The sequence below is a fragment of the Callospermophilus lateralis genome, chromosome 3, assembly GCF_048772815.1.
Source record: "Callospermophilus lateralis isolate mCalLat2 chromosome 3, mCalLat2.hap1, whole genome shotgun sequence".
In the NCBI taxonomy this organism is placed as follows: Eukaryota; Metazoa; Chordata; class Mammalia; order Rodentia; family Sciuridae; genus Callospermophilus; species Callospermophilus lateralis.
In genome coordinates this window covers 46881153-46906986 of record NC_135307.1, presented here as the reverse complement: position 1 = coordinate 46906986, position 25834 = coordinate 46881153, and the positions used below count along the sequence as shown (strand labels likewise).

General features: G+C 34.1%; 1 protein-coding gene across 6 annotated transcripts in view; it reads left to right on the top strand.

The window, feature by feature from the left end:
* Ralgapa1 (Ral GTPase activating protein catalytic subunit alpha 1) overlaps positions 1 to 25834 on the top strand; it is a 236119-nt gene that overhangs the window by 99475 nt on the left and 110810 nt on the right. For all 6 annotated transcript variants that reach the window (XM_076850209.2, XM_076850208.2, XM_076850206.2 and 3 more), the window contains 9 exons: positions 878 to 1002; positions 2402 to 2618; positions 3697 to 3873; positions 4589 to 4741; positions 8154 to 8347; positions 8600 to 8698; positions 9246 to 9401; positions 10703 to 10831; positions 23428 to 23553. In XM_076850209.2, coding sequence (XP_076706324.1) covers positions 878 to 1002; positions 2402 to 2618; positions 3697 to 3873; positions 4589 to 4741; positions 8154 to 8347; positions 8600 to 8698; positions 9246 to 9401; positions 10703 to 10831; positions 23428 to 23553 — 1376 coding nt within the window. The remainder of the gene's footprint in view (positions 1 to 877; positions 1003 to 2401; positions 2619 to 3696; positions 3874 to 4588; positions 4742 to 8153; positions 8348 to 8599; positions 8699 to 9245; positions 9402 to 10702; positions 10832 to 23427; positions 23554 to 25834) is intronic.

Genomic DNA, 25834 nt, shown 5'->3' with positions numbered 1-25834 from the left:
TGATTAACAACGCTGTATAATGCATCTTGCATTGAGCCATTAATGCCACCTGAGGGCAGTATTTGACAGCTTAGCAAAGCCTGGCCAGTAATATAAAGACAATGGTATTTCACAATGAATTCTGACCAGTACCTTTACTTATTCTGAAATGCTTTGTAGTTTCGTAGGAATATAAACAGTGCTGATTTGCTTTTCATTTTCAGAGAGATTAATTTCAAATAGCAATAGCAGTGACATAGATAACATCTTACTTTCAGTAAGTTAGTTTCCAAAGTTAAAATTTTCTTGTAATATAAATCATAATGTAGTCATTTAAAAAAATCAAAATGATTTTTATAATTTTTTAAGCTTTTGTAAAGATGAACATCTTTTTTCCTGTACTAAAATTAGATTTTTTTTAGTGGATAGAAACAACATTCTATGAAAATCATAGAATTTTTATTTATAAATATTCAAACTTAAATGTACTGTGTCCCATTGAGATTTGCATAGATTGAAGGGATATATTTCTTGCAAATATTCTTTGGGGGGAAAATAATAAATTATTAAGTCTCTAAATAGAAACACATAGGCAGGAAGATAGATAAATAAATATACCAGTTTCTTTAAAGGCAATATTAACCTGACTTCAATTAGTGCTTATCTGTAAGCTTTCTTGCTGTTTAAGGTTATACTGAAGATTGACTAACATCTGCTTAGTTGAATAAAATAAATATCAATTTACTAATTCTTAAAATTAAATCTAAAAGAAGGAAAATTATTCATAAGTGCATGTTTGGCAAAATAATTGATATGGCATAGGTACTTTGAGTTATTTAAGTTTAGAAAGTGCAGTTAAATTTTTCCTCACTATATATAGTTATTTATTTGCTTTTAGTCAATAAAGAGGACATGAGCTCCAAACTGCCTCCTCTTAATAGTGATATTGGCAGCAGCAGTGCTAATGTTCCTGATCTGATGGATGAGTTTATAGCAGAACGACTTCGAAGTGGTAATGCCTCGGTAAGTTATATTTCTATTTTATTTATTTGGTTTCAGACAGGACACTTAAGAGAACCAGAATATATGTATCTGTGTACATATATATGCATCTAATGCATATGTAGAAATTTTCTTTTAAAACAACCTTCTCCCATATTTAACCTTTTTTAAATTTTTTAAAAATTTTTTATTTGTTTTAGTTAATTATACATGACAGTACAATGACCTTGACATATCATACATTTGAACCAGATGGGATATAATTTCTCATTTTTCTGAGTGTACAGGTTGCAGAATCACATTGGTCATGCAGTCACATATATAACACACATCAATAATAATGTCTATTTCATTCTATTATCCTTCCTTTCTCCCCAACCCCTCCCCTTCTTTCCCCTCCCCTCCCATCACTTCTCTCTACCCAATCTAAGGTGAGAGGAAAAAAAAAAAAGAATAGCTTCACCTTAATCCTTTTTTTAAGTTAAGGTTTTTAAAATTACATTTTTGTAATACTTTTTAATCCAGAGATATAAAACAAGCAGGCTTGTAGTTTTCACCAAAAGAATATTGAAATAGCTGTTTGTTCAAATAGTAGATTTAAGCCACTAGTTCCCCCTACTTGGTCCCACCTTGGTGCCAGTTGCAAATGTCAATAGGAAAGATAACATTAGAGGTCATGTGGCCCACCTCCCATGGTTTTCATAATGTAAATATTGCTTAATCATTCCAGATAACTTTGGAATAGACTTTAAAGTTTTCTTTATTTTGAAAATAATGGCAATGTCTTATTCTTAATAATGCTTAATTGTTTGGGGAGGATGAGTATGTATGGGATTGGTCATACTCCATTTGAGTTTCAAATTTTTGGTGACTTATCTTTTTTTAAGTTTAATTTTTTTTCTTTTTTTTTAATTTATTTTTTAGTTGTAGTTGGACACAATACCTTTATTTGTTTATTTTTATGTGGTGCCGAGGGTTGAACCCAGGGCCTCAAACACACTAGAGGAGCGCTCTACCGCTGAGCCACAATCTCAGCCCCTCCCTATTTTTTTTTTTCTTGAGTGGGTAAAAATCATTGTAGAATCATTATAGAATGACTTTTTAGACATCATTCTTCCTTCTTACCCATTCTCTCTTCTGTTTACTGCTGCTTTTTCCTGTTAAATACTTCACTCTTGATTCTGTTTAATTTGAATTTACTGCATGGATCCTATTGAAGCTTTGCTTTAGGTAGATCAACATTGGTGTAGGCACCAGATCCAGCCCTTATATAAATTGCTTAATGAGTATGTTTCCCTCTCCTCTTGTAGGCCCTAAGTCTCAGAACTGAATGTGATGATTGTCTTGGAAATTAAAGGTTTCAGATGTTTAATGAGAATACATTTTTTTTTTAATGTTTAAATGTTTCTTGAATTTTTAGACTATGACAAGAAGAGGAAGTAGTCCAGGTAGCCTTGAAATTCCCAAAGACCTCCCTGATATTCTAAACAAACAGAATCAGATGCGCCCTATTGATGACCCTGGTGTGCCTTCGGAATGGACTTCTCCTGCTAGTGCTGGGAGCAGTGATCTTATCAGCTCAGATAGTCATTCGGATTCTTTCAGTGCTTTCCAATATGATGGCCGAAAATTCGACAGCAAGTATCTTTTACCATTTGAGTAGTATGTTTTGTATTGTCTGTTCAAGACTGACTTATGAATTATATAGCAGTTGTCTTCCTTTCCAAAGTTACTCAGGCAGTTAGTTGATCCTGCATATTTTGATTTCATTTTCCAGTGAAATTCCAAAGGAAGTTTTAGGGAATCATCTTAGGTTGAGACTAAGTGCCAAACTAAGTGCATTTAAAAAACAATTCTGCTGTTTCAAAAACAAATTATAATTTTAAGACCAGATGAACTTTATATTAAAATAAAGGACGGTTATGGTTATGACTTGCTACTATTTCATGTAGTCATATTTGGGAACCACTGACCAGTTATGTGCAGTGCTACATTACCCAGAACATTTCTTGAATTATTGTTTTATGTTAAAATAACATCAGCTGGTTGTGGTTGTACATGCCTGTAATCCCAGCAGCTCGGGAAGCTGAGACAGGAGGATTGCGAGTTTAAAACCAGTCTCAGCAATGGTGAGGCACTTAGCAACTCATTGAGACCCTGTCTCTAAATAAAATACAAAATAGAGCTGGGGATGTGGCTCAGTGGTTGAGTACCCCTGAGTTCAATTCCTGGGTAAAAAAGAAAATAACATCAGTGATATAGCTTGTTACTGTATCACTACCACATAGTTATTCTGCTGTTATTTTCTATTATACTTGGCACCAAAATTAAAAAGAAAAAGTAAAAACCTTGGCAATCAATTTTGTGAAGAGCTAGGAGATGCATTGGCGAATTATGTAATTCCTCCCTTCGTGGATTGATTGTGTATTAATTCCAGACAAAACATGATTTAAAAGAAAGATTTTTATCCTATATGTATAATTTGTATATTTCCTGTGCTAGAGATTATAAAATGTTTGAAAAACATTATGTTACTAGCCAGCAGAAAACATGAATAAGAATAGTGATGACATATCATGTCTATGTAGATACAATAAATTATAAATAGAAGTTTAGGGGAAATGTTAATGTTTGGTCTTTTTGGTGATTCAGCTGTCTTTTATATAAATATTTTTGTTTTATAACTGGGATTCATATATTCTTTCTTCCTTATAGACTTTGGCTTTGGAGCTGACACTGGAATTCCATCATCTGTTGATGTAGATTCATGTTCTGGCCATCATCAAAATGCTGAAGAGCAGGAAGTAGCTAGTCTAACCACACTTCATATAGATTCTGAAACAAGCAGTCTCAATCAACAGGCTTTCTCTGCTGAAGTTGCAACAGTTACTGGTAAATTTATCACCTTTATATGTTGTAATTGAGTTTAGATGGATCCTATGATTATCATTCATATGATTATCATGTATGATTATTCATGATTTTGATATGTGATTATATGATTATATGATTATTATGATATATGATACAAATGATATAGCTTTGTATATACTTTTTTAGTCATTCATTGTGCTAGTTTTAAAAATTACATAATATATAGAACCACACTTTTGAAGAATTAAGATACACAAACACATGTTTAGTTTATATTGGGTTTTGCTGTATAGAAAGAAATAACAAAAGGGTAAAATTTGGCTATTGTCAAATCTAAAATATTGATATTTCTCTGCTAAAAAAAGCTTAAAGTAGAAAGAAAAGATTTAATGTTTCAACTACTTGCCTAGCAATAGCAGCACTATACAACTACCGTCAATAGTTCTATACAGTATTAATTTATCCTAGGTACCTGAGTTTCTATAGCTGGGATAAGAATGGGAGTAGATATTCTTATTTTTACTGATGGCTCTGATTTTATGTTAGTCCTACGGTAGTATGAGATGGGGTACCTAGATGCAAAAGCTTATACATTATAATGGTTTTGTTAACCTTGGCCAGTTCATATGCTTATTAATCTTTTGAAGTATTGTTATTGGGATTTTAAGTATTATGTCTTAGGGAAAGGTATTGAAGAGTACTTCATGGTAATTTTATGAAATTATACTTACAGGCTCAGAAAGTGCTTCTCCAGTCCATTCAGCTGTGGGATCCAGGTCACAGACACCTTCCCCTTCTACATTGAATATAGACCACATGGAACAGAAGGATCTACAGCTTGATGAGAAACTCCACCACTCTGTTCTTCAAACACCAGATGATCTAGGCAATACTTGGAAATTAGATATTTGCCATTTTTCCTTTCAAAACATTAGTGTTAAAAGATCTTAAATAAGTCATCTTAAATTTGATTATGTATGATTATTATGAATGTTCAGACATTTCTGACTCTTAGAAATTTTTACTATATCATTTTTTCTAGCTTTTAAAGAAAGCTATCTATACTGATTTTTGCTCATTTTATCATAGTTGATTATAGTCTTAGAATTAGTGATAGTATTATTTTTATGTTATGTTATTTATTGATACAGTGCTGTTTCCTAAAATTTAAAATACATAATTGGTATCATTACTCTTAATGTTATATTTGAAGATCCTACTGACTCACTGGAGTATTATTGCCTACTAATCAAGCTTTCAGTGCAACAGTTTTGATCATCAATAATTTTTTTTATTGATTTTTTACTTTGTGGGTATTCAACTAAATTTTAAAAGTAAACAGTCCATTGGGCTGGGGTTGTGGCTCAGTGGTAGAGCACTTGCCTGGCATGTGTGAGGCCCTGGGTTCGATCCTCAGCACCGCATATAAAAAAATAAATAAATAAAAGATCCCTTTACAACTAAAAAATATTTAAAAAAAGTAGACAGTCCAAATATTTTCATTTTTAAGTATATATTTAAATAGTGACTTGGGGGCGCCAGGGTTGTGGCTCAGTGGTAGAGCGTTTGCCTAGCATGTGTGAGGCACTGGGTTCAATCCCCGGCTCCACATAAAAAAAAGGTGTTGTGTCTATCTATAACTAAAAACATTTTTAAAAAAATGTTTAAAAAGTGACTTGAGGAACCTCAGAAACTGCAAGTTAAAAAAGAAAAGTTATGTTTACTAATTCCTGCATGATGTTACAAGTATGAGATAGACATTTTGCAAATGTACCAAAAACTTTAGTCAAAAATATAGTTGATGAAATATTTGTAATAACTACTATGAAAAGTCAGTTTTTATTGTTAATACAACACATTTATTGTCTGACCAAAGGGAGAAATTTAAACCTGTATGTTTGTTGGTTTGTTTGTTTGTTTAATAACTTCTTTGATTTTTTTAAGGTGCTCATTCCTTAATGTGCAGTCACATAGCTCCATTTTTCTAGTTTGTGGATTAATTTTGAACTTTTCCTTATTTTGACCTTCAAGTTTTTACTTGTTTTTATAGTACCCTCTAATTGTTTGTTAAAAATTTTAAACTTATAGGGCTGGGGCTGTAGCTCAGTGCCACAGCGCTTGCCTAGCATGCGTGAGGCACTGGGTTTGATCCTCAGTACCACATAAAAATAAACAAATAAAATAAAGGCATTATATCCATCTACAACTACAAAAAAGTTTTTTTTTTTTTTAATTTAGACTAGTAAAGTAAAAACCCATAAGTCCTCACAAATTCCCTAGTTTTTAATATATTTTCCTTTATCTGTATCTACACATATGAACATATATACACAATATGTATATGTGCCTTCCTTTTCCTTTGCTGGACTACTTAAGAGGGAATTTCAAGATGGCAGACCCTTCACATCTAAATACTTCAGTGATATGTGCTAAGTGTTCATTTTATATATAACTACAGTGGAATGTCCTCATTCATAATATTTAACACTGAAACTTTATTTTTTGTTCCATAGTCAAATATCCTCAGTTGTCTCTACAGTGTTCTTATAGCCACCCTATACCAACAACTGCATTCAGAATTTGTTGAGGCATCATTGCTTACCTTTTTTTTTGGTACCAGGGATTGAACTCAGGGGAACACAACCACTAAATCACATTCCCAGCCCTATTTTGTATTTTATTTAGAGATAGAGTCTCACTAAGTTGCTTAGCGCCTCACTTTTGCTGAGGCTAGCTTTGAGTCTTGTGATTCTTCTGCCCCATCCTCCCAAGCTGCTGAGATTACAGGCATGCCCCACTGCACTCAGGGGTTGCTTACCTTTTAATCGTTTAAAAATTTTGTTAGCTTTACTTGCAAAGGATAAGTTAGAGACAAATTAGTTGATTCACTTCTATATTATAAAGGTACTGTAAAATAGAAAGGCATTATTGCAATGGTTAGAATGTCAGTGTTTTTTGTATTCTGTTTTAGTGGCTTTACACCAGAAGCCTATTTTTTATTATGGAGAAATATTAACTGTTTAGTATCTTTTAAAAAATATTTGTAGTTGTAGATGGACACAGTATCTTTATTTTTACTTATTTATTTTTATGTGGCGCTGAAGATCAAACCCAGGGCCTCACACATGTGAGGCAGGTGCTCTACCACTAAGCTACAACCCCAGCCTTAATTATTTAGTATCTTAATAATACAATCAGTTACTGTATACTTTACCTGCAGAGAGAAAATTAAAGCATTGCAAATAAAGGATATACTAAGAGTGAATTTAGCATAAATTATCAACAGATTGGGATATTATCAAATATAAAAAATCATAAACTTATGATTATTTCATTCTGTAAAATTTTTAGTTCCCAAAATTCTTTTTTTTTTTAATTTTTTTTTTTTAATATTTATTATTTTTGGGGGGTTTTCGGCGGACACAACATCTTTGTTTGTATGTGGTGCTGAGGATTGAACCCGGGCCGCACACATGCCAGGCGAGCGCGCTACCGCTTGAGCCACATCCCCAGCCCCTCCCCAAAATTCTTTAGATGCATTGGAATCTTTATTGACCTTTAATGGTGTTCTATATATTGAACAGAAGAACAGATCATATATTGAGTAATGTATTTTTTTAGAGCTAGAAGACAATAATGATAATCTAGCTAAACCATCTATTTTATAGATGAGAAAGTATAGACTCTGTGAAGTTATCAAGTTGTTTAACACATAATCAGTGGCAGAAATGATGTGAGGACCATGTATTTATTACTTTTGATCTTGCCGGTATTAATAGGTAAAAGAAGTATGGTGGTTTTTATTAGCCTTGAATTTTAATGAAATTATCATTTTCGTGCCATTGTGATACCTCTTAATGTTAGGAATAGCTTCATTGTGAAGCACATAAATATATTTCTTTGGAAGTTTTAACTACAAGGAATAGGTTTATGAGGACTTCATTTAAGAACTACTTATACCCTGAGATTTTCTATCAACTTGATGAAATAACATGAAGGAGTTGTTAGATAAAAGTGAAAATTAATGTATATATCAAAGAAATTTCTCCATCTGGTATTTGCCCAGTGAGTGGTATCCATTTGTATATCTAGTTAGAAGCACTATTGTAATTATTGCCGTATAGGGAATTATGAATTGGTGAGGTCTTGACCTTCTCAGGAAAAAACAAAACTTAGGTACATTCACATTTCTTTTATTCACTTCTGTAGATATTTAAGATTGTTAATTTAAGTTCTTTTTGGTTTTTGCTATCAATTCTCTGGAAATTACTAACACAATTGTATTTTTTTTTCTATAGAAATTAGTGAATTTCCATCTGAATGTTGTAGTGTAATGGCAGGGGGTACTCTCACTGGATGGCATGCTGATGTTGCTACTGTTATGTGGCGAAGAATGCTAGGCATTTTGGGAGATGTCAATGCCATTATGGATCCTGAAATACATGCTCAAGTTTTTGATTACCTCTGTGAACTTTGGCAGAATCTAGCCAAGGTAAAAAAGACAATAAAGGATATAAAACAAAAAGACAAGAAAAATAAAGTATTAAGAAATAGAAAAACCTTAGAGAACATTGTTACACACACACCTTCCTATAGATAAACTGGTATCCAGCATGGTGAAGTCACTTAACTATAGTTAAATATGTGTTTTGAAACTGAGTTTGAACTTTAGTTTAAGGTAAAGCAAACTGAAAGAGAAAATAGTTTTCATAGTCTTGTCCCCCTTTTTTTTTGAAAATTACAGATTAGAGATAACCTCGGCATTTCAACAGATAACCTGACTTCCCCTTCTCCACCAGTTTTGATTCCTCCATTAAGAATTCTTACACCTTGGCTTTTTAAGGTAAGCTTAATATATAAAATATTAATTTTAAATTATCATTTAATAAGTTTGAAACAGTTTATAAAATTTGGACTATTATATGGTCTTCTAAAGCACTTAATTTTTAGCTAGTATTTTTAGGAAGTCATTGAGCATTATTTAAGAGAGAAGAGTAGGCATGCCAGAATTATAGGATACGTTGTTTTTATTTATTTAATAAAGCAAAAGTGAATATAGAAAAGTATATTTGTATTGTATTTAAGTAAAAAATAGACCTTCAGTTGTGTGACAGAATATGCTGTGTATATTCAGAGTTTTAATTTTTTTAAAAGTAGTATTTGAAATTTGAAGTATTTTTCTAAGTGGAATCCTTTGTGATTTTTTTTCACCCCTACATTATAACATTTTGGATAATAACAGTAGTCTCGGTAGCCCTGAGTTTTGGTTTATTAAAGAAATTAAACCAACATAGAAATAAATGAAAACAGATACGTTATTTGCTATATTCAATTAAATATCTAAGAAACAATATTTGTTTTTGAGTATTAAAACTGATCTTTTAATTTAGGCAACCATGTTGACTGATAAATATAAACAAGGTAAATTACATGCTTATAAGCTCATTTGTAATACAATGAAAAGAAGACAAGATGTATCTCCAAACAGAGATTTTCTAACACATTTCTACAATATAATGCATTGTGGGTTACTTCATATTGATCAGGTAAATATATATATGCCTTCTAAAAAATTATTTTATCTGTTTATCCTTAATTCTTAATTCTGTTTAACTTTTGATTTTTAAGATCTAGAATTAAAACTAGCTCCTGTATATAGCAGTTTATATAGAGTTTGATTCCATTTTAAGACCTTATTTGTTCTTAAAGCATGGTTGAAAATAAGCCATTTTATGGGTTAGGGGGTTGATTTGAGTGTTCCTCCAACTTTAATGTTATACCAACTAGTTTACTTTTTGAAGAGGTTAAACCATTCTTTGCTTAAATTGACAGTATCTTTCTGTGATGCCCCATAGTCCCTATTACTAGACATTTTATAATTGATAGTTGATACTTGAAGCATATGAATTTGTTTACCTCATGTTACAGTAGTCAGAGCTGTTTTTTTCTACTCACATTTTCTTATTACCACCAATTATAGTGACATGGTTACAATTATATTGACTTTGCAATTGTATCAGTTATAATCATTAAATAGTCATAAATATAACCAAAACATTATTCAGGAGTCTTGATATTGGCTGTAAAACTAAAGAGTATGGGAGATTACAAGTCAAAGTAATTAAATATTTTTATCCTTATGTGATTGAAACTTGACTTGTAGGTCACTACGAGAGTACTGTTAATATTAAAAGATGGTAATTATATTTCTTTCTGAAAACACTTTAGCATTAATCTAAAGTAATCACAGTTTCTAACCGTATAAACATATCTCAAATAAAATGACACTATTAGTTACTAGAGAGAGCTTTTGTTTAAAATAAGTTAAATTGAGTAATATGACCAAATCCACGAATCCTCATACTAAATGCCAAAGACATAGTGAATGAATAACCAGGAATATTTCCTTTAAATGTACCCACTTCTAGATTTCCGGAGTTGAACATCTATCATTTAAGGACTCTATATAAAAAAAGAGAATCTCCACAGTTGCCACATAGCAGGTCATGTGGGTTCAGAGATGAAAGTTATCAGTTGGAGACAAATAGGTAGCAGAAGATGCTACTCTGTTGTTCAGTTTTATAATGTGTAGGCATTAACCCTTGAAGTGACAAGCCTTTTCTGCTATCTAGTGTGGAAAAAAATGTAGTAGACTTTATCAGTTAAAACAAATTTGTTTTAAGTTTATATATTTTTTGGAAGAATTCAGTTAGTCTCCAATTAGTCATCCAATGTACAATTATTACTTTTTTTATTTCACATATTATTTATGTTTAAGGATATAGATTAGCTGGTACCCAAGATTATATATGTGATATTCTTTTTCCCTTTCCTTCTTTATTCTAAGGATATTGTCAATACAATCATCAAACACTGCTCACCTCAATTTTTTTCACTTGGTTTGCCTGGTGCCACAATGCTTATTATGGATTTTATTGTAGCAGCTGGTAGAGTGGCTTCTTCAGCTTTTCTTAATGTAAGTTTTTATTTATTTTTTCTTCATAATATAACAAGCTTTGTTAAGCAGGATTCAACTAACAGAGCCACAAAGGAAGAACTGTGGTGGATAAAATATAACAAGCTGATATTGAGCGAAGTTCGTAGTTTTAATTGGGTTAGATACTTGTATGTTAAAAAATGTAAGCAAGAAATTTTGAAGTGTAAGAAATCACTAAAATTACTTGATGAATTAGCTGTAAAAATAGTAACATCTGATAAGCAAAACAGGTAAGAATCTAAGGGAAAGAAGAAAGTGAAGAAAAGGCATTCATTGGGTGCTATCAAAAGATAAGTAAGAAACAGTAGGGAATAATCATTATACAGTGTGTATAATATCAAATCATGATGTTGATCAAATTGAATGTATTCAGTCTTTATTTGACAAATATTTAATGGGAAAAAAAATGAATGAGATAACCCAGGAAAATGCCCCCACTGTACTCTTAACACTGTGTGTGAGAATTTTTTTTCACACAGTTATGGAGCTGAATGAAACACAGCTCATGAGAAAATGCCAATGAAGTGGATATGACTGAAATATGTTCATATGTAAGTGGCAATGGTGAACTAGAGACGAAGGCAGTTAGCTGTGTATATAATGCTGAAAAGGTCGGATTTTATCCTAAGGAAGGATTGAATAACCATTGAAATATTTTAAGCAAATAGTGACTTGATGAAATTAGTATTTTGGAAGAATCACCCTGGAACAATGTATAAGTGAGAAATAACAACTGAAAATCTATTGGAAAAACTAAGTGTATATGGAAGAGGAAAATACTTGGGCAACACTTTAAAACTTGCAAAGCAATTTAACAGATTATATCTTTGAAAGCTGCAAAAGACTAAGAGTGAATGAAAGGAGTTCTATTTGTGCCGTGGCAAGGTACTGTGTATTAGATATTCATGAGGAGGTGTCAGGAGAAATACTGCATATCCAAGTCAAGAGCTCAAGGGAGGTGTTGGGACTGAAATTTATAAAGCTGGTAGATAGGAGTTTAAAGCTATGAAACTACATGCAATCACCTAGAGGAAATGTCCAAATATTGAAGAGAAAAACCAGTATTTATGACTAGGTTTTGTTGTTGTTTTGATTTGGTTTTCGGGGTTTTTTTTTGTTTGTTTGTTTGTTTTGGTAGTATGGATTGAACCTAGGGGCACTTAACCACTGAGCCACATCCCCAACACTTTTCTGTTTTTATTTTGAAACAGAGTCTCACAAAGTTGCTTAGGGTCTCTCTAAGTTGCTGAGGCTAGCTTTGAAATTGCAGTCCTCCTGCCTCAGTCTCTCAAGCTTCTGGGATTATAGGTGTGTGCCACCCCACCAGCTATAACTAGTTTTATAATCTTTTTTCAGTTCCTTAAGAACAATAATTTTGTCTTCATTGTGGTATTTCCAGGGCCTTGCCCCTATTAGTGGGTATTGATTGATTGATTGAAAGTTAACATATAAAGAAACATATAACATAAAGAAAAAACATTTATGTAGCTCATAGTTTTGGAGATTGAAAGACCAAAATAGCAAACCTCTGGCTCTCTTACAAGGGCTCCCTGACTGGATCACTTCATACTGGATGGCATCATTGTGGGAGTATGTGCAAAAGGGAAATGACATAGCAAAGGGAGGGGCCAGACTGGTACTTTATTTATTTGTTTGTTTGTTTGTTTATTGGTACTGGGGATTGAACCCAAAGGCATTTTACCATTAAGCTACATCCTCAGACTTTTTAATTTTTTATGTTGAGACAGAGTCTTGCTAAGTTGTTGAGTTCCTTGGTAAGTTGCTGAGATTGGCCTCAAACTTTTAATCCTCCTGCCCCAGCCTCCTAAGTTACTGGGATTGCAGATATGGCACCCACGCTTACACTTTATAATCACTCCCTCTTGTGACAATGAATTCAGGGTCCCATCAGAGTTACATTAATTCCTTTTGATGGCACAACCCAGTGACCTAACTACCTACCACTGCATCCCACCTCATAAAGGTTCCATCATCTTTCAACATCACCATGCTAGGGACTAAGATAAACCTTGGGGGTGAGGGGAACCACATCCAAAGAATAGCAATTCCTTTGTCTGGAATATAGAGGGATATGAATAAATTAGATATACTATGTGCTCAAGGGATATAGTCTGCAGCTGGGGTGATAGGAAAGCTTTTTAACAACTATGAAATATAGTGTAGGTTCTAAGAGGAGAAGCATAGCATAATGATGAAAAGCGTGGAGTCTAGAGTCAATCTGCCTGGTTCATATCCCAGCTGTACTGCTTACTAGCCATGTGACCCAGGGTGAGTTATTTGATTTCTCTGTGTCTTAGTTTCTTTGTCTATAACAGAAATAGCTTGACTAGTGGGATTATTTTATAAGGATTTAGCCACATGGTTGGAGAATTATATGAAAGAATTTGTTAAATGAAATCATTGGGAATTTTATTAGTGTATAGATCTGATGCAGTTTTAATGAAGAAGCATATGAATAAGTCCCTGAAAGATGAATAGTATTTGTATAATGGAGGTAAGGGAAGGTATACCAGGCAGAGGTAAACAGACATAATAAATGTGTTCAAAGAAGGGTGACAGTACATTTTGTTTAAAGGCTAATCTGAAAGGTTGTAGTAGACAGAACAGAAAAGTGCTAAAGATTCTTGCTACTGGAAGTGCAGTCTGCACATTAGAAACATTAGGCACGATCTAGGTACTTAGTAACAGTGCAGATTTTCGGACCTTATCCCAGACCTACTCAATCAGAATCTGCATTTTGGGGGATAGAAAATACTGGGGAGCCACACATGATAGGCAAGCTGTCTACCACTGAGCTGCAACCCAATCCTTTTTATTTCATTTTGTTGTTGATGGACCTTTATTTTGTTTGCTTATTAATATGTGGTGCTGGGAATTGAACACAGTGCCTCATGCGTACAAGGCAAGTGCTCTACTGCTGAGCTACAACTCCAGCCCATTTTTTATCTCATTTTTGAGATGAAGTCTTAATAAGTTGCACACGCTAGCCTCAAACTTGTAATCTTTTTGCTTCATCCTCCTTGTAGTTGGGATAATGTGTGTACCACATGCCCGAAAAATATGCATTTTAATTAGATCATAAATGATTGTTAGAATCATTGGTTAAAGATTGAGAAGCACTGCTTTAGATTATATCTTGGAAAGTTGTGAATGCTGCAGATCAGGTTATGATGCTATGTTAGCTTAAGAGTTAAATATTTTAAAGTGCAAAGAGAAATGGTGAGCCTGTCCCTTGCAAATATTAAATGAATATATTAATCTAAAAGATTAAATGAAAGACAAACTACAGACAGTAAACAAGTTACAAGTTTATTGTAGTATTATCAGTGTACACAGATTATTAGTCTTGGATACTGGTGAAAGTGATAGAACTCAGGAGAGACTTATTTATAAACCAGTGCCAGTTTTTACTAACTTTTTGTGAAAACTATTACTCTTCAGTGGGCTAGTTGTACCAGCACATTTCCTTTAGCTTTTCTCAAAGTTCTTCAATAGAATTAAGCCCCAGTGTCAAAGGTATCTGTTTTTTTTTTTTTGTTGTTGTTGTTCTAATTAGTTATACATGACAACAGAGTGCATTTCAACTCATTGTGCACTAATGGAGCACAACTTCTCATTTCTCTGGCTGTACACAATGCACAGTCACACCATTTGTGTAATTATACACGTAATATGGTAATGATATACATCTCATTCCACCATCTTTTCTACCCCAGGTCCCCTCCCCACTCCCTTTTGCCCCATCCAAAATTCCTCCACACATCCCATGACCACCCCCATTATGGATTAACATCCACTTATCAGAGAAAACATTCAGCCTTTGGTTTTTATTGGCTTACTTCACTACCACTGAGCCACAACCCCCGCCCCTGTTGTTTCTTGATACCTGCCATTCTGACTGGAGTGAGATGAAATCTTAGAGTAGTTTTGATTTGTATTCCTCTAATTACTAGAGATGTTGAAGTTTTTTGTAATTCTCTTGACTGATTGTATATCTTCTTCTGAGAAGTACCTGTTCAGCTCCTTAGCCCATTTATTGACTGGGTTGTTTGTTTATTTGTTTGTTTGGTGTTAAGTTTTTTGAGTTCTTTATATATCCTGAAGATTAGTGCTGTATCTGACATGCATGTGGCAAAAATTTGCTCCCAAAATGTAGGCTTTTTATACCTCCCTGTTTGTTTCCTTTGCTAAGTAGAAGCTTTTTAACTTGAATTCATCTCATTTATTGATTCTTGATTTCATTTTCTGCACTTTAGAAGTCTTGTTAAGGAAGTTGGGGCCTCATTCGACATGATGAAGATTTGGGCCTACTTTTTCTTCTATTAGGCTCCGGGTCTCTGGTCTAATTCCTAGGTCCTTGATCCACTTTGAGTTTTGTGCAGGGTATGAAAGAGGGGTCTAATTTCATTTTGTTACGTGTGGATTTCCAATTTTCCTAGTAGCACCATTTGTTGAAGAGGCTATCTTTTCTCCAATGTCTGTTTTGGGTACCTTTGTCCAATAAAAGATACCTATATTTATTTATGTGGGTTTGTAGAGACAATGTCTTATATTCTGTACGCTTGGTCTACATGTCTATTTTGGTGCCAATACAATGCTGTTTTTGTTATTATAGCTCTGTAGTATCATTTAAGGTCTGGTATTATGATGCCTCCTGCTTCACTCTTCTTGCTAAGGAGTGCTTTAGCTATTCTGGATCTCTTATTTTTCCAGATGAATTTCATGATTGCTTTTTCTGTTTCTATGAAGAATAACATTGAAATTTTAATAGGAATTGCATTAAACCTCTTTAATTCTTTTTGGTAGTATGGTCATTTTGATCATATTAATTTTGCCTATCCAAGAACATGGGTGATATTTCCATCTTCTAATGTCTTCTTCAGTTTCTTTCTTTAGTATTCTGTAGTTTTCTTTTTTTTAATTTATATATTAAATGGTAGTGGAATGCATTACAATTTTTATACACATATAGAGCACAATTTTTCATATCTCTGGTTGTATAAAAAGTATATTCACACCAATAAGTGTCTTCATATATGTACTTTGGGTAATAATAATCATCACATTCCACCATCATTTATAACCCCATGCTCCCTCCTTTGCCGTCCAACCCCTCTGCCCTATCTAAAGTTCATGTATGCCTCCCATGCTCCCTCTCCCTACCCCGCTATGAATCAGCCTCCTTATATCAAAAAAAAAATTCAGCATTTGGTTATTTGGGATTGTCTATCTTCACTTAGCATTATCTTGTCTAACTCCATCCATTTACCTGCAAATGCCATGATTTTATTCTCTTTTATTGCTGAGTAATATTCCATTATGTATATATGCCACATTTTTTAATCCATTCATCTATTGAAGGGCATCTAGGTTTGTTCCACAGTTTAGCTATTGTGAATTGTGCTGCTATAAACATTGATGCGTCTGTGTCCCTGTAGTATACAGTTTTTAAGTCCTTTAGTTATAGACCGAGGAGACGGATAGCTAGGTCAAATGGTGGTTGTATTCCCAATTTTCCAAGAAATCTCCATACTGCTTTCCATTTTGGCTGCATCACTTTGCAGTCCCATCAGCAGTGTATGAGTGTACCTTTTCCCCCCACATCCTCGCCAACACTTATGGTTGTTTGTCTTCATAATAGCTGCCATTCTGACTGGAGTGAGATGAAATCTTAAGAGTGGTTTTAATTTGCATTTCTTTAATTGCTAGTGATGATGAACACTTTTTCATATATTTGTTGATTGATTGTATATCATCTTCTGAGAAGTGTCTGTTCTGGTCCTTGGCCCATTTATTAATTGGGCTATTTGTGGTTTTTTTGGTGTTACCTTTTTGAGTTCTTTATATCCCCTAGAGATTAGTGCTCTATCTGATGTGTAAGGGATATGTAGTTTTCATTGTAGATGTCTTTCACGTCTTTTGTAAGATTTATTTTATTTTTTGAGGCTAATGGGAATGGGTTAGTTTTCCTAATTTCTCTTTGAGAGGATTCATCACTGATGTATAGAAATGCATTTGATTTATGGGTGTTGATTTTATATCCTGTTATTAGCTGAATTAATTTATTAGCTCTAGAAGTTTTGTGGTGGAATTTTTTGGATCTTCTAAATATAGAATCATGTTTTTGGCAAATAGTGATTGTTTGAGTTCTTCTTTTCCTGTTTGTATTGTTTAATTTCTTTCTTCTGTCTAAATGCTCTGGCTAGAGTTTCAAGAACTATGTTGAATACAAGTGGTGAAAGAAGTCATCCCTGTCTTGTTCCAGTTTTTAGAGGGAATGCTTTCAGTTTTTCTCCATTTAGAATGTTGTTGCCCTTGGGCTTAGTTAGATAGCTTTTGTTCCTACTATCCCTGTTTTTCTAGTTTTTTGAACATGAAATTTTGCTGTATTTTGTCGAATGCTTTTTCTGTATCTATTGAGATAATAATATGATTCTTACCTTTAAGTCTATTTATGTGATGAATTATGTTTATTGATTGCTGTATGTAGACCCAACCTTGCATCCCTGGGATGAACCCTACTCGAACATGATGCACTATCTTTTTAATATGTTTTTGTATACAATTTGCCAGAGTTTAATAAGAGAATTTTTGCATATATGTTCATCAGGGATATTGGTCACAAGTTTTCTTTCCTTGATGTATCTTTGTCTGGTTTTGGTATCAGGGTGATACTAGCCTCATAGAATGAGTTTGGAAGAGTCTTTTCCTTTTCTATTTCATGGAATAATTTGAGGAGTATAGGTGTTAGTTCTTCTTTGAAGGTCTTGTAGAACTCGGCTGAGAATCCATCTGGTTCTGGCCTTTTCTTTGTTGGTTGGTTTTGATAGCATCTTCTATTTCATTGCTTGAAACTGATGTGTTTACGTTGTGTATGTCCTCCTGATTCAGTTTGGGTAGATCATACTTCTCTTGAAATTTGTTGATATATTTGAGATTTTCTATTTGATTGGAGTATGAATTTTTAAAATAGGTTTCTCATTATCTTTTGTATTTTAGTAGTGTCTGTTGTAATATTTCTCTTCCCATCACGAATTTTAGTAATTTGAGTTTTCTCTCTCCTCGTTAGCATGGCTAAGGGTTTGTCAGTTTTATTTACTTTTTCAAAGAACCAACTTTTTGCTTTGTCAGGTTTTTGAGTTGTTTCTTTTGTTTCAATTTCATTGATTTCAGCTCTGGTTTTAATTATTTCTTGTCTTCTGCTATTTTTGATGTTGACTTGTTCTTTTTCTAGAGCTTAGTGATGTAATATTAAGTCATTTATTTGATGACTTTTTATTCTTTTAATGAATGAGCTCAATTCAATGAACTTTCCTCTTAGCACTGCCTTCATAGTGTCCCAGAGATTTTGATATCTTGTATTGGTGTTCTCATTTACCTCTAAAATTTTTTTTATTTCCTCCGTTATTTATTCTGCTATCCATTCATCATTTAATAACATATTATTTAGTCTCCAGGTGTTAGAGTAGCTTCTATTTTTATTTTTATTATTGATTTTTTATTTCATTAGACTGTGATCAGATAGAATGCAGTGTGGTATCTCTAATTTTTTTTATTTGCTAAGATTTGCTTTGTGGCATAATATATGATTTATTTTAGAGGAGGATCCATGTGCTGCTGTAAAGAAAGAGTATTCACTCGTTGATGGATGAAATATTCTATATGTGTCAAGTCTAAATTATTGATTGTATTATTTAGTTCTATAGTTACTTTGTTTAGTTTTTGTTTGGAATATCTATCAAGTGATGAGAGAGGTATGCTAAAGTCACCCGTTGTTATTGTGTTGTGGTCTGTTTGATTCTTGAGTTTGAAAGATTTATAGGTGTTCATTTTATATCCTGTTACTTGCTGAATTCATTTATTAGCTCTAGAAGTTCTCTGGTGGAATTTTTTGGATCTTCTAAATATAGAATCATGTATTATTTAGAAGCGTTTGTTTGATGTACATAAATGCTCCATTGTTTGGGACATAAATATTTATGATTGTTCTGTCTTGCTGATATATGATTCCCTTAAGCAGTATGAAATGTCCTTCTTTATCCCTCCTGACTAACTTTGGCTTGAAGTCCATTGTATCTAAAATGAGGATGGAAATCCCTGCTTGTTTACACAGTACATGTGAGTGTTATGTTTTTTTTTCACCTTCTGTCTGGGGGTGTTTTTTTCTTATGAGTCTCTTGAAGACAGCATATTATTAGGTCTTTTTTTTTTTAATCCAGTCTGCCAATCTTTATCTTTTGATTGATTAATTTAGGCCATTAACATGCAGGATTATTGAGATTTGATTTGATAGATATTCCTGGTCATTTTGGTTTATTTTTTGTTTTTAACTTGACTTGTTTTCTCCTTTGATTGACTTTTCATTTAGTGTAGTTAGTTCCTCCTTTTGCTGGTTTTCATTGTTTTGTTTTTTTTTTTCATTTCCTCCTCATGTAATATTTTGCTGAAAATGTTCTGTAGTGCAGGCTTTCTAGTTGTAAATTCTTTTAACTTTTGTTCATCATGGAAGGTTTTTATTTCATCATCAAATCTGAAGTTTAATTTTGCTGAACATAAGATTCTTTGTTGGCATCCATCTTCTTTTAGAACTTTGTATATGTTGTTCTAGGACTTTTTAGCTTTAAGGGTCTGGGCTGAGAAATCTGCTGCAATCTGAATTGGTTTTCTCCTATATGTAATCTTGTATTTTTCTCTTGTGGCCTTTTAAAATTCTATCCTTGTTCTGTATGCTAGGCATTTTCATTGTAGTGTGCCTGGGTATGGATCTATTGTAATTTTGTACATTTGGGTCCTGTGAGCCTGTTATTTGATTTTCCATTTCTTTCTTTAGGTTTGAGAAATTTTCTGATATTATTTTATTGAAAAGATTGGGCATTCCTTTGGTGTATATTTCTGTGCCTTCCTCAATTCATGGTTTCTTATTATATTCACTTTGTGTTCAGCTTTATTTTCAAGATTATATATTTTGTTTTTATTACCTGAGGTTCTGTCTTCCAAGTAATCTAGTCTGTTGGTGATACTTTCTATTGGATTTTTAATTTGATTTATTGTTTCCTTCATTTCAAGGATTTGTGTGGATTTGTGTGGGTTTTTTTCCCCCCAGAAGTTTTGTTTTGTTTTTTAGCTCTTTATTGAAGTGATTTTTTGCTAACTATATTTGTTCTCTGACACCATCCTTTACTTCACAGATCAGTTTAATTATGTACATTCTGAATTCCTTCTCTGATATTTTTTCTACTGTGTTGTCAGTGGATTCTAACCATTTTGGTTTGTTCAGGGTGCTTTCTTCCCTTGTTTTTTCATGTTGTTGGTGTGTCTTCTAGTAGTGTGGATTCAAGGTATTATGGTTTCTGCCCTGTAGATTTATAGTGCCCCTATAGGTTTCCATTACTTTGCCTTTAAAGGGAAGATCAATATTAACAGTTACCAGTGCAAACAGTATGCAGCCTTAAACCAAATAGTAGCTATTAAGACATTTACAATTTTGTTGCAATAAACAGAAATGATGTATTCAGTTATTGTCTATAATATATACAATAGGTTTGCCAAAGGGTCTACAATTTCTAATGGTAGACAGAGAACAAGGTAGTGTCAGATGTGATTTTTATGAGGTGGATGGGGGGGAGAAGATAGAAGTATTAGATCATTGGAAGAGTGAAGAGGAATCAGTAGAAGTTGGCTGTGAGCAGGAGAAAAGAGAGTAAGACAATCCAGGGAATGAAATAAGTGAGAGGAAAATGTAGAGAAGAAATAAAATAATAAGAAAATAAGAAAAAAAATTTAAAAGATTCAATAATGTAAAACTAAAGTGATATACAATAAAACTGTAATATACTACTCAGACATCCCAGTCCTCAGTAGCTTGAGGCATGAAAATTACTTGATTTCAAAAATGGTGGGGATGTGAAAACAGAAAAGAAAAGAAGAAAAATCTCAAAAGAAAATTGAACAATTATTTCTGTTGGAGTTCAGTAGTTTCTCTGCTTCCCTTCTCATCCAATAGGTGGAGTTATGTGGAGTTTGCTGGTATCTCTACCCTCAGGAAGGTGAGGGTTTCTAGGGTGGTAGGGTGAGTCTTGGAGGCGGAACTCCTCAAGGTGCAATATGGCAATTTCCAGTCTCCATTGGAAGACTGCACCCAGGAATCTCTTTTGGGGTCCATTTGTGTGATATGGGAGCCTGATCTTAGCCCCTTATTTTGCTTGCAGACCTCACAATTCCTGGTCTCTAATTTAGTCTCTAAACTGTATCCCTCCCACTCCCACCTTTTCAACTTCCCAGTCAGGCACCTCTCTCTCCAGAGGTCCTGAGGGCTGAGTGCTGGGATCTACATGCCTGTTGTGGAGAGCTGTTCTGTATCAGGCAGATCAAGACTAGGTGTTGAGAGCTGCAGGCTGGCCACATAGCTGCAAGCTGTAGGCTGGGTTGGTGGCCCTGGATACCCAGTGGATGCCAGACTGGTTGGCTGAGCAAGCCAAGAGCAAGATGCCCTCACACCCTCTTCCAATCTATGGACCCCATGCAAGGCGCTCTTCTGCCTCTCCAGCAAGGTGGTGTCTATTAGCACATCTAGCAGGGAGACCTCAGATGTTACCAAGCCTGCAGGTGCCTTGATGATGGTATTCCAGGCCCTGGCTGGCATCCCTATATAGAAGCAGCCGTGTCCCTAGATGATGGCAGCAGCAGCGGCAAATCTGTAGGTACCTTGATGTTGGGCTTTCAGGCCCTGGAGAGTGTCCCATGATGTAGGCTGCCCCAACTCAAGATGGCAATCTTAGTAGCAGAGGTAACCCAATATGGTGGCATAGGTGTCCCAAGATAGAGGTAACTGCTTTCAGGAATGGGTCAGTGAGGGTGGCCATGTGGTAACAGTGGGTGGCCTTGGTGCTACGGGGAGGTAGGGGTTTGCAGAGGTGTTTTCTCCCAGCCCTACCTGGTATCCCAAGGTGGAGGCTACCACATCAAGATGGCTATGATGGTGGCTGCAGTGTCTCAAGTTGGAGACAGCCACCTTGGGAGATGAACCCGCAGCCGCAGGCAGCTCAGTGATAGTTGCGGCCATGTTGGTAGATGGGGAGCCTGCAGCGCAGTTGGGTGGGCCTGCACTGAGCAGTCGGTGTGTATGCGTTTCATGTAACTAACTTCTCTATACATTGGTTGTGTGACATCTTTGGGAAAATAGAGAAATTAGTCATTTTCTGTATTCTCTGTTTTATATGATGAATATTTCTTAAAGAAGGCTATATAGGAAATTGATTCTTTTTTGAAATCAAACCTAACACATCTCCACTGGAGGTTTAAGGTCTTTCCGCCTGCATGGTGTTGGAACTATTTAGTCCAAATCTCATTCCCATTTTAGATCTCATTCATATCATCTTCCTTTGTTAATATTTCTCTTCTTTCTTAGGCAGATTACAAGATAACTGATTCAGTTTTGCTTAATTACAATCACATTCTAGGTTTGTTCTCTTATATCCACAGGCCCAAACATTCCCATTTGCCTTAGCACCTATACAGAAAAACTCTTAGCTAATCAATTTCATTATATATTTATTTTTAAATGAGTTTCATTTTTATAGGATAACTTCTAAATTGGGAATGTGAGCTCATCCTGCTCCTTCAGACTCCTGCCTTGTATCTTTAAATCTAGAAAGGAGTCATTTTGTTTTGAAAAATAACATAGTAGAGTACTCTGCTACATTGCCTCTATTACAAATTATTAAGACAGGTAAATCTTTTGGAAACTGGTTTTTGATTAATATGAATAGAAGTATTATATTTCTAGTTGTTCAGTGTGTTTCACATTTTATTAAGTATCGTTAAGCATATGAATCTATTTGCAGATATTTTAATATTAAGCATTGGTAGGTAGGTGTTGTTGTTTGGTGGACATGCAAGAGGCAGAGAGGAAAAATAATGCTTAGTATTGATAATTGAGAAATGACTTAATAACAGCTAAGGAAAAAAAGATGAAGAGTTACTTCAATCTGCAGGCCAGGCATACATTCTAATGTTTATTTTAGTAAGTATCATAAGCAATGCTTTTTCCGTATGTGTTATATAAAACTTTTTTAGACTGGTGTTTGTTTCTTAAAGATATAGTTGACATTTTCATCCACATTTATTCATCTGTAGGTAAGTAACAAATACAGTCTAGTGGCATTGAATCATCTGCTTATTAGAACAATATGTCACATTGTGTGTTACCTTTAAAAAATAAAGTAAAATATGAAGTATTTATAGTTCTTCTTCAGGGTAAATGTGTGCTGTAGATAAGTTATATTCCTACTTATAATCTCATTAACAATGGCTTATTTCTGCCTGTTAGATACTTTTGAGGAAATTTCTGTTATTTGTCCTTTACCTCTATTGAGAATAACAATACTTTGTGTAGAAAGTATACATAGAAACTTAATCTTTCTGTGTGTCCCCTTTTTGAATTTTGTTTTATACTCCTACTTCCCTTTATAATATAGTTGAGTAATAAAGTAATTTTAGGTTAGTGTAATAATAACAAATATATTTTAAAGATTTTTTTAAAATCTGATACATAGGCGCCAAGAGTAGAAGCACAAGTTCTTCTGGGATCTTTGGTTTGCTTTCCCAACTTGTATTGTGAACTGCCTGCTCTCCATCCCAATATTCCAGATATTGCTGTGTCTCAGTTTACAGATGTGAAGGTAAGAAATCAGATAAAGTTTGTAGCATTTAACTGATTTTATAACATAAAATATATGCAATAAAATTTGTTTCTTTTTGAAATCTACTGAGTTGTTGAACAACATTAACCAGGTATATCTCCCAGAACAAAAACTGGAATGTTAATTAGGATTATTGCCTTTTTATTTTTATTTTTCTGGATGTGTTTAAATTACTTTGGTATCTTTATCTCATTTTTGTACCTGTTCATGTTTGTTTCTTAGGATTCATTCATTCACTCACTGAGCATTTATCAAAACATCCTATGAACCAGATATGGTGTTGCTAATGTAAGGCTTCTGGAATTGAAATGGCAAACTATACCTACATATTTGACTCCCTCTCCCAGTTTCTCATCATGTAGTATCAAACAAAGTAATGGAAAATTCTGTACTGCTATATGAAACTTTGGAATTGAGGTAGTAATCCTATGTACCTAAAGTGTTACAGGACCTGGATAGTAGTTGGTATAATATTTTTTTTTCTTTGTACTAGTAAGTGAGCCCATATGTACTCCACCATTGAGTTATATCCCCAGGGCTTTTTATTGTTTATTTTGAGACAGGGTCTCTCAGTGTTGCCCAGGGTGATCTGGAACTTGCAAACCTCCTGCCTCAGCCTCCCCAGTAGCCATGATTACAGGCATGTGTCACCATAACCCTTCAGCCTGTGTAATATTAGCAGTGATTATATAGTTGCAAAGAGAACCTCTCCAGATCCCAGATAGTAATCCTTTAAAAAACAATGTGCCCAGGCAGGAGCAGTGTATTAAATACACATGTTAAAAATTTCAGATAGGAAACTCTCAAAAGGTTGTTCTGTGCCTCTGCAGAGTTCAGCCTCTATTGAAAGGGTAAAGTGTGTGACATGATCAGCATCCTTAGTCCTCTGAATTTAGTACTTCTTGTGTGTGTGTGTGTGTGTGTGTGTGTGTTGGGGCGGGGGCGGGGGTACTGGCAGTTTAACCCTGGGTTTTCCTACCACTGAACCTCAGCCTCCCCACCCTTTTTTAAATTTTGAAACAGGGTCTCACTAAGTTCCTGAAGCTGATCTCAAACTTGTGATCTTCCTGTGTTAGCCTCCCAAGTTGCTGAATTACAGGCATGCACCACTACACATGGCTAGACTCAGTGATTGTTAAACCTAAGTAGAGGGGAGTGCTGTGAAAAGCTCTTTTAGTAAGGATAAAAAAAATCAGTGCTCTGAACCCACAGTATGCTGTTTAGTGAATAATTCAATCACTGTCAAGACCTATCTCTATCTGAATGCATACATATAAACTCTAAAGGGCTTAACAATCCTGTGCCTGTCACAGTTATTCCCAGGTAGTCTCTATAATTGACCTTAATTTGTTCTCAGAATTAGAAAGGTTGAGAAAAAGACACTTTAGCTCCTCAGGGGTCATGCAGATGATTTTTATGTGTTGTCATGCGGATGATTTTTATGTGTTGCTTATACTTTCCTTAGAATCCATATTTCTCTTCATAACATTTTCATACTTGTAATTTCTTACTTAGTGCCTAACTTCTATTTTAGACAAATACCATGAAATCTTTTTTTTTAAATAATGTTATTGTATTTTTTGTACATTTACTTTATTTTTATGTGGTGCTAAGGATCGAACCCAGGGCCTCACACATGCTAGGGAAGCGCTCTGCCACTGAACTACAACCGCAGCCCCCATGTGATCTTATATACTATTATATCCTCATGACCTAACACTTTTTGATATATAGCATATACTCATTAATGTAAACAAATGAATTTGACTTACACATACAATCAAGTGGCTCAGTGCAAATTTACAATGACACTTAACAGAAACTACATGAATTTACCTTAGCTTTTCAAGGTTTATTTTTTTTTTATTAATTTTTATTGTTGGTGCTTTTCAAGGTTTAATAGTTTGTTTTGTTTTCAGAAGATTCTGAAGGTCAAGGATAGATAATTGTTTTAATTTTCTCTACCTATTGAGATGATTATATGATTTTTATCCTTCATTCTATTAAAGTGGTATATTATGTTTATTGATTTACATGTGTTGAACAATTCTTGTAGCCATAGAATATATCCTACTTGGTAATGGTGTATGATTCTTTAATTGTACTGTTCAATTTGGTTTATTGTTATTGTTTTGAGGATTTTTGCATTTGTGTTCATCAGAGATAGTGGCATATAATTTTTTTTTCCCTTGTTAATACCCTTGTCTGATGTTGGCATCAGGGTAAATGTGACCTTATAAATTGAGTTTGGAAGTATCCT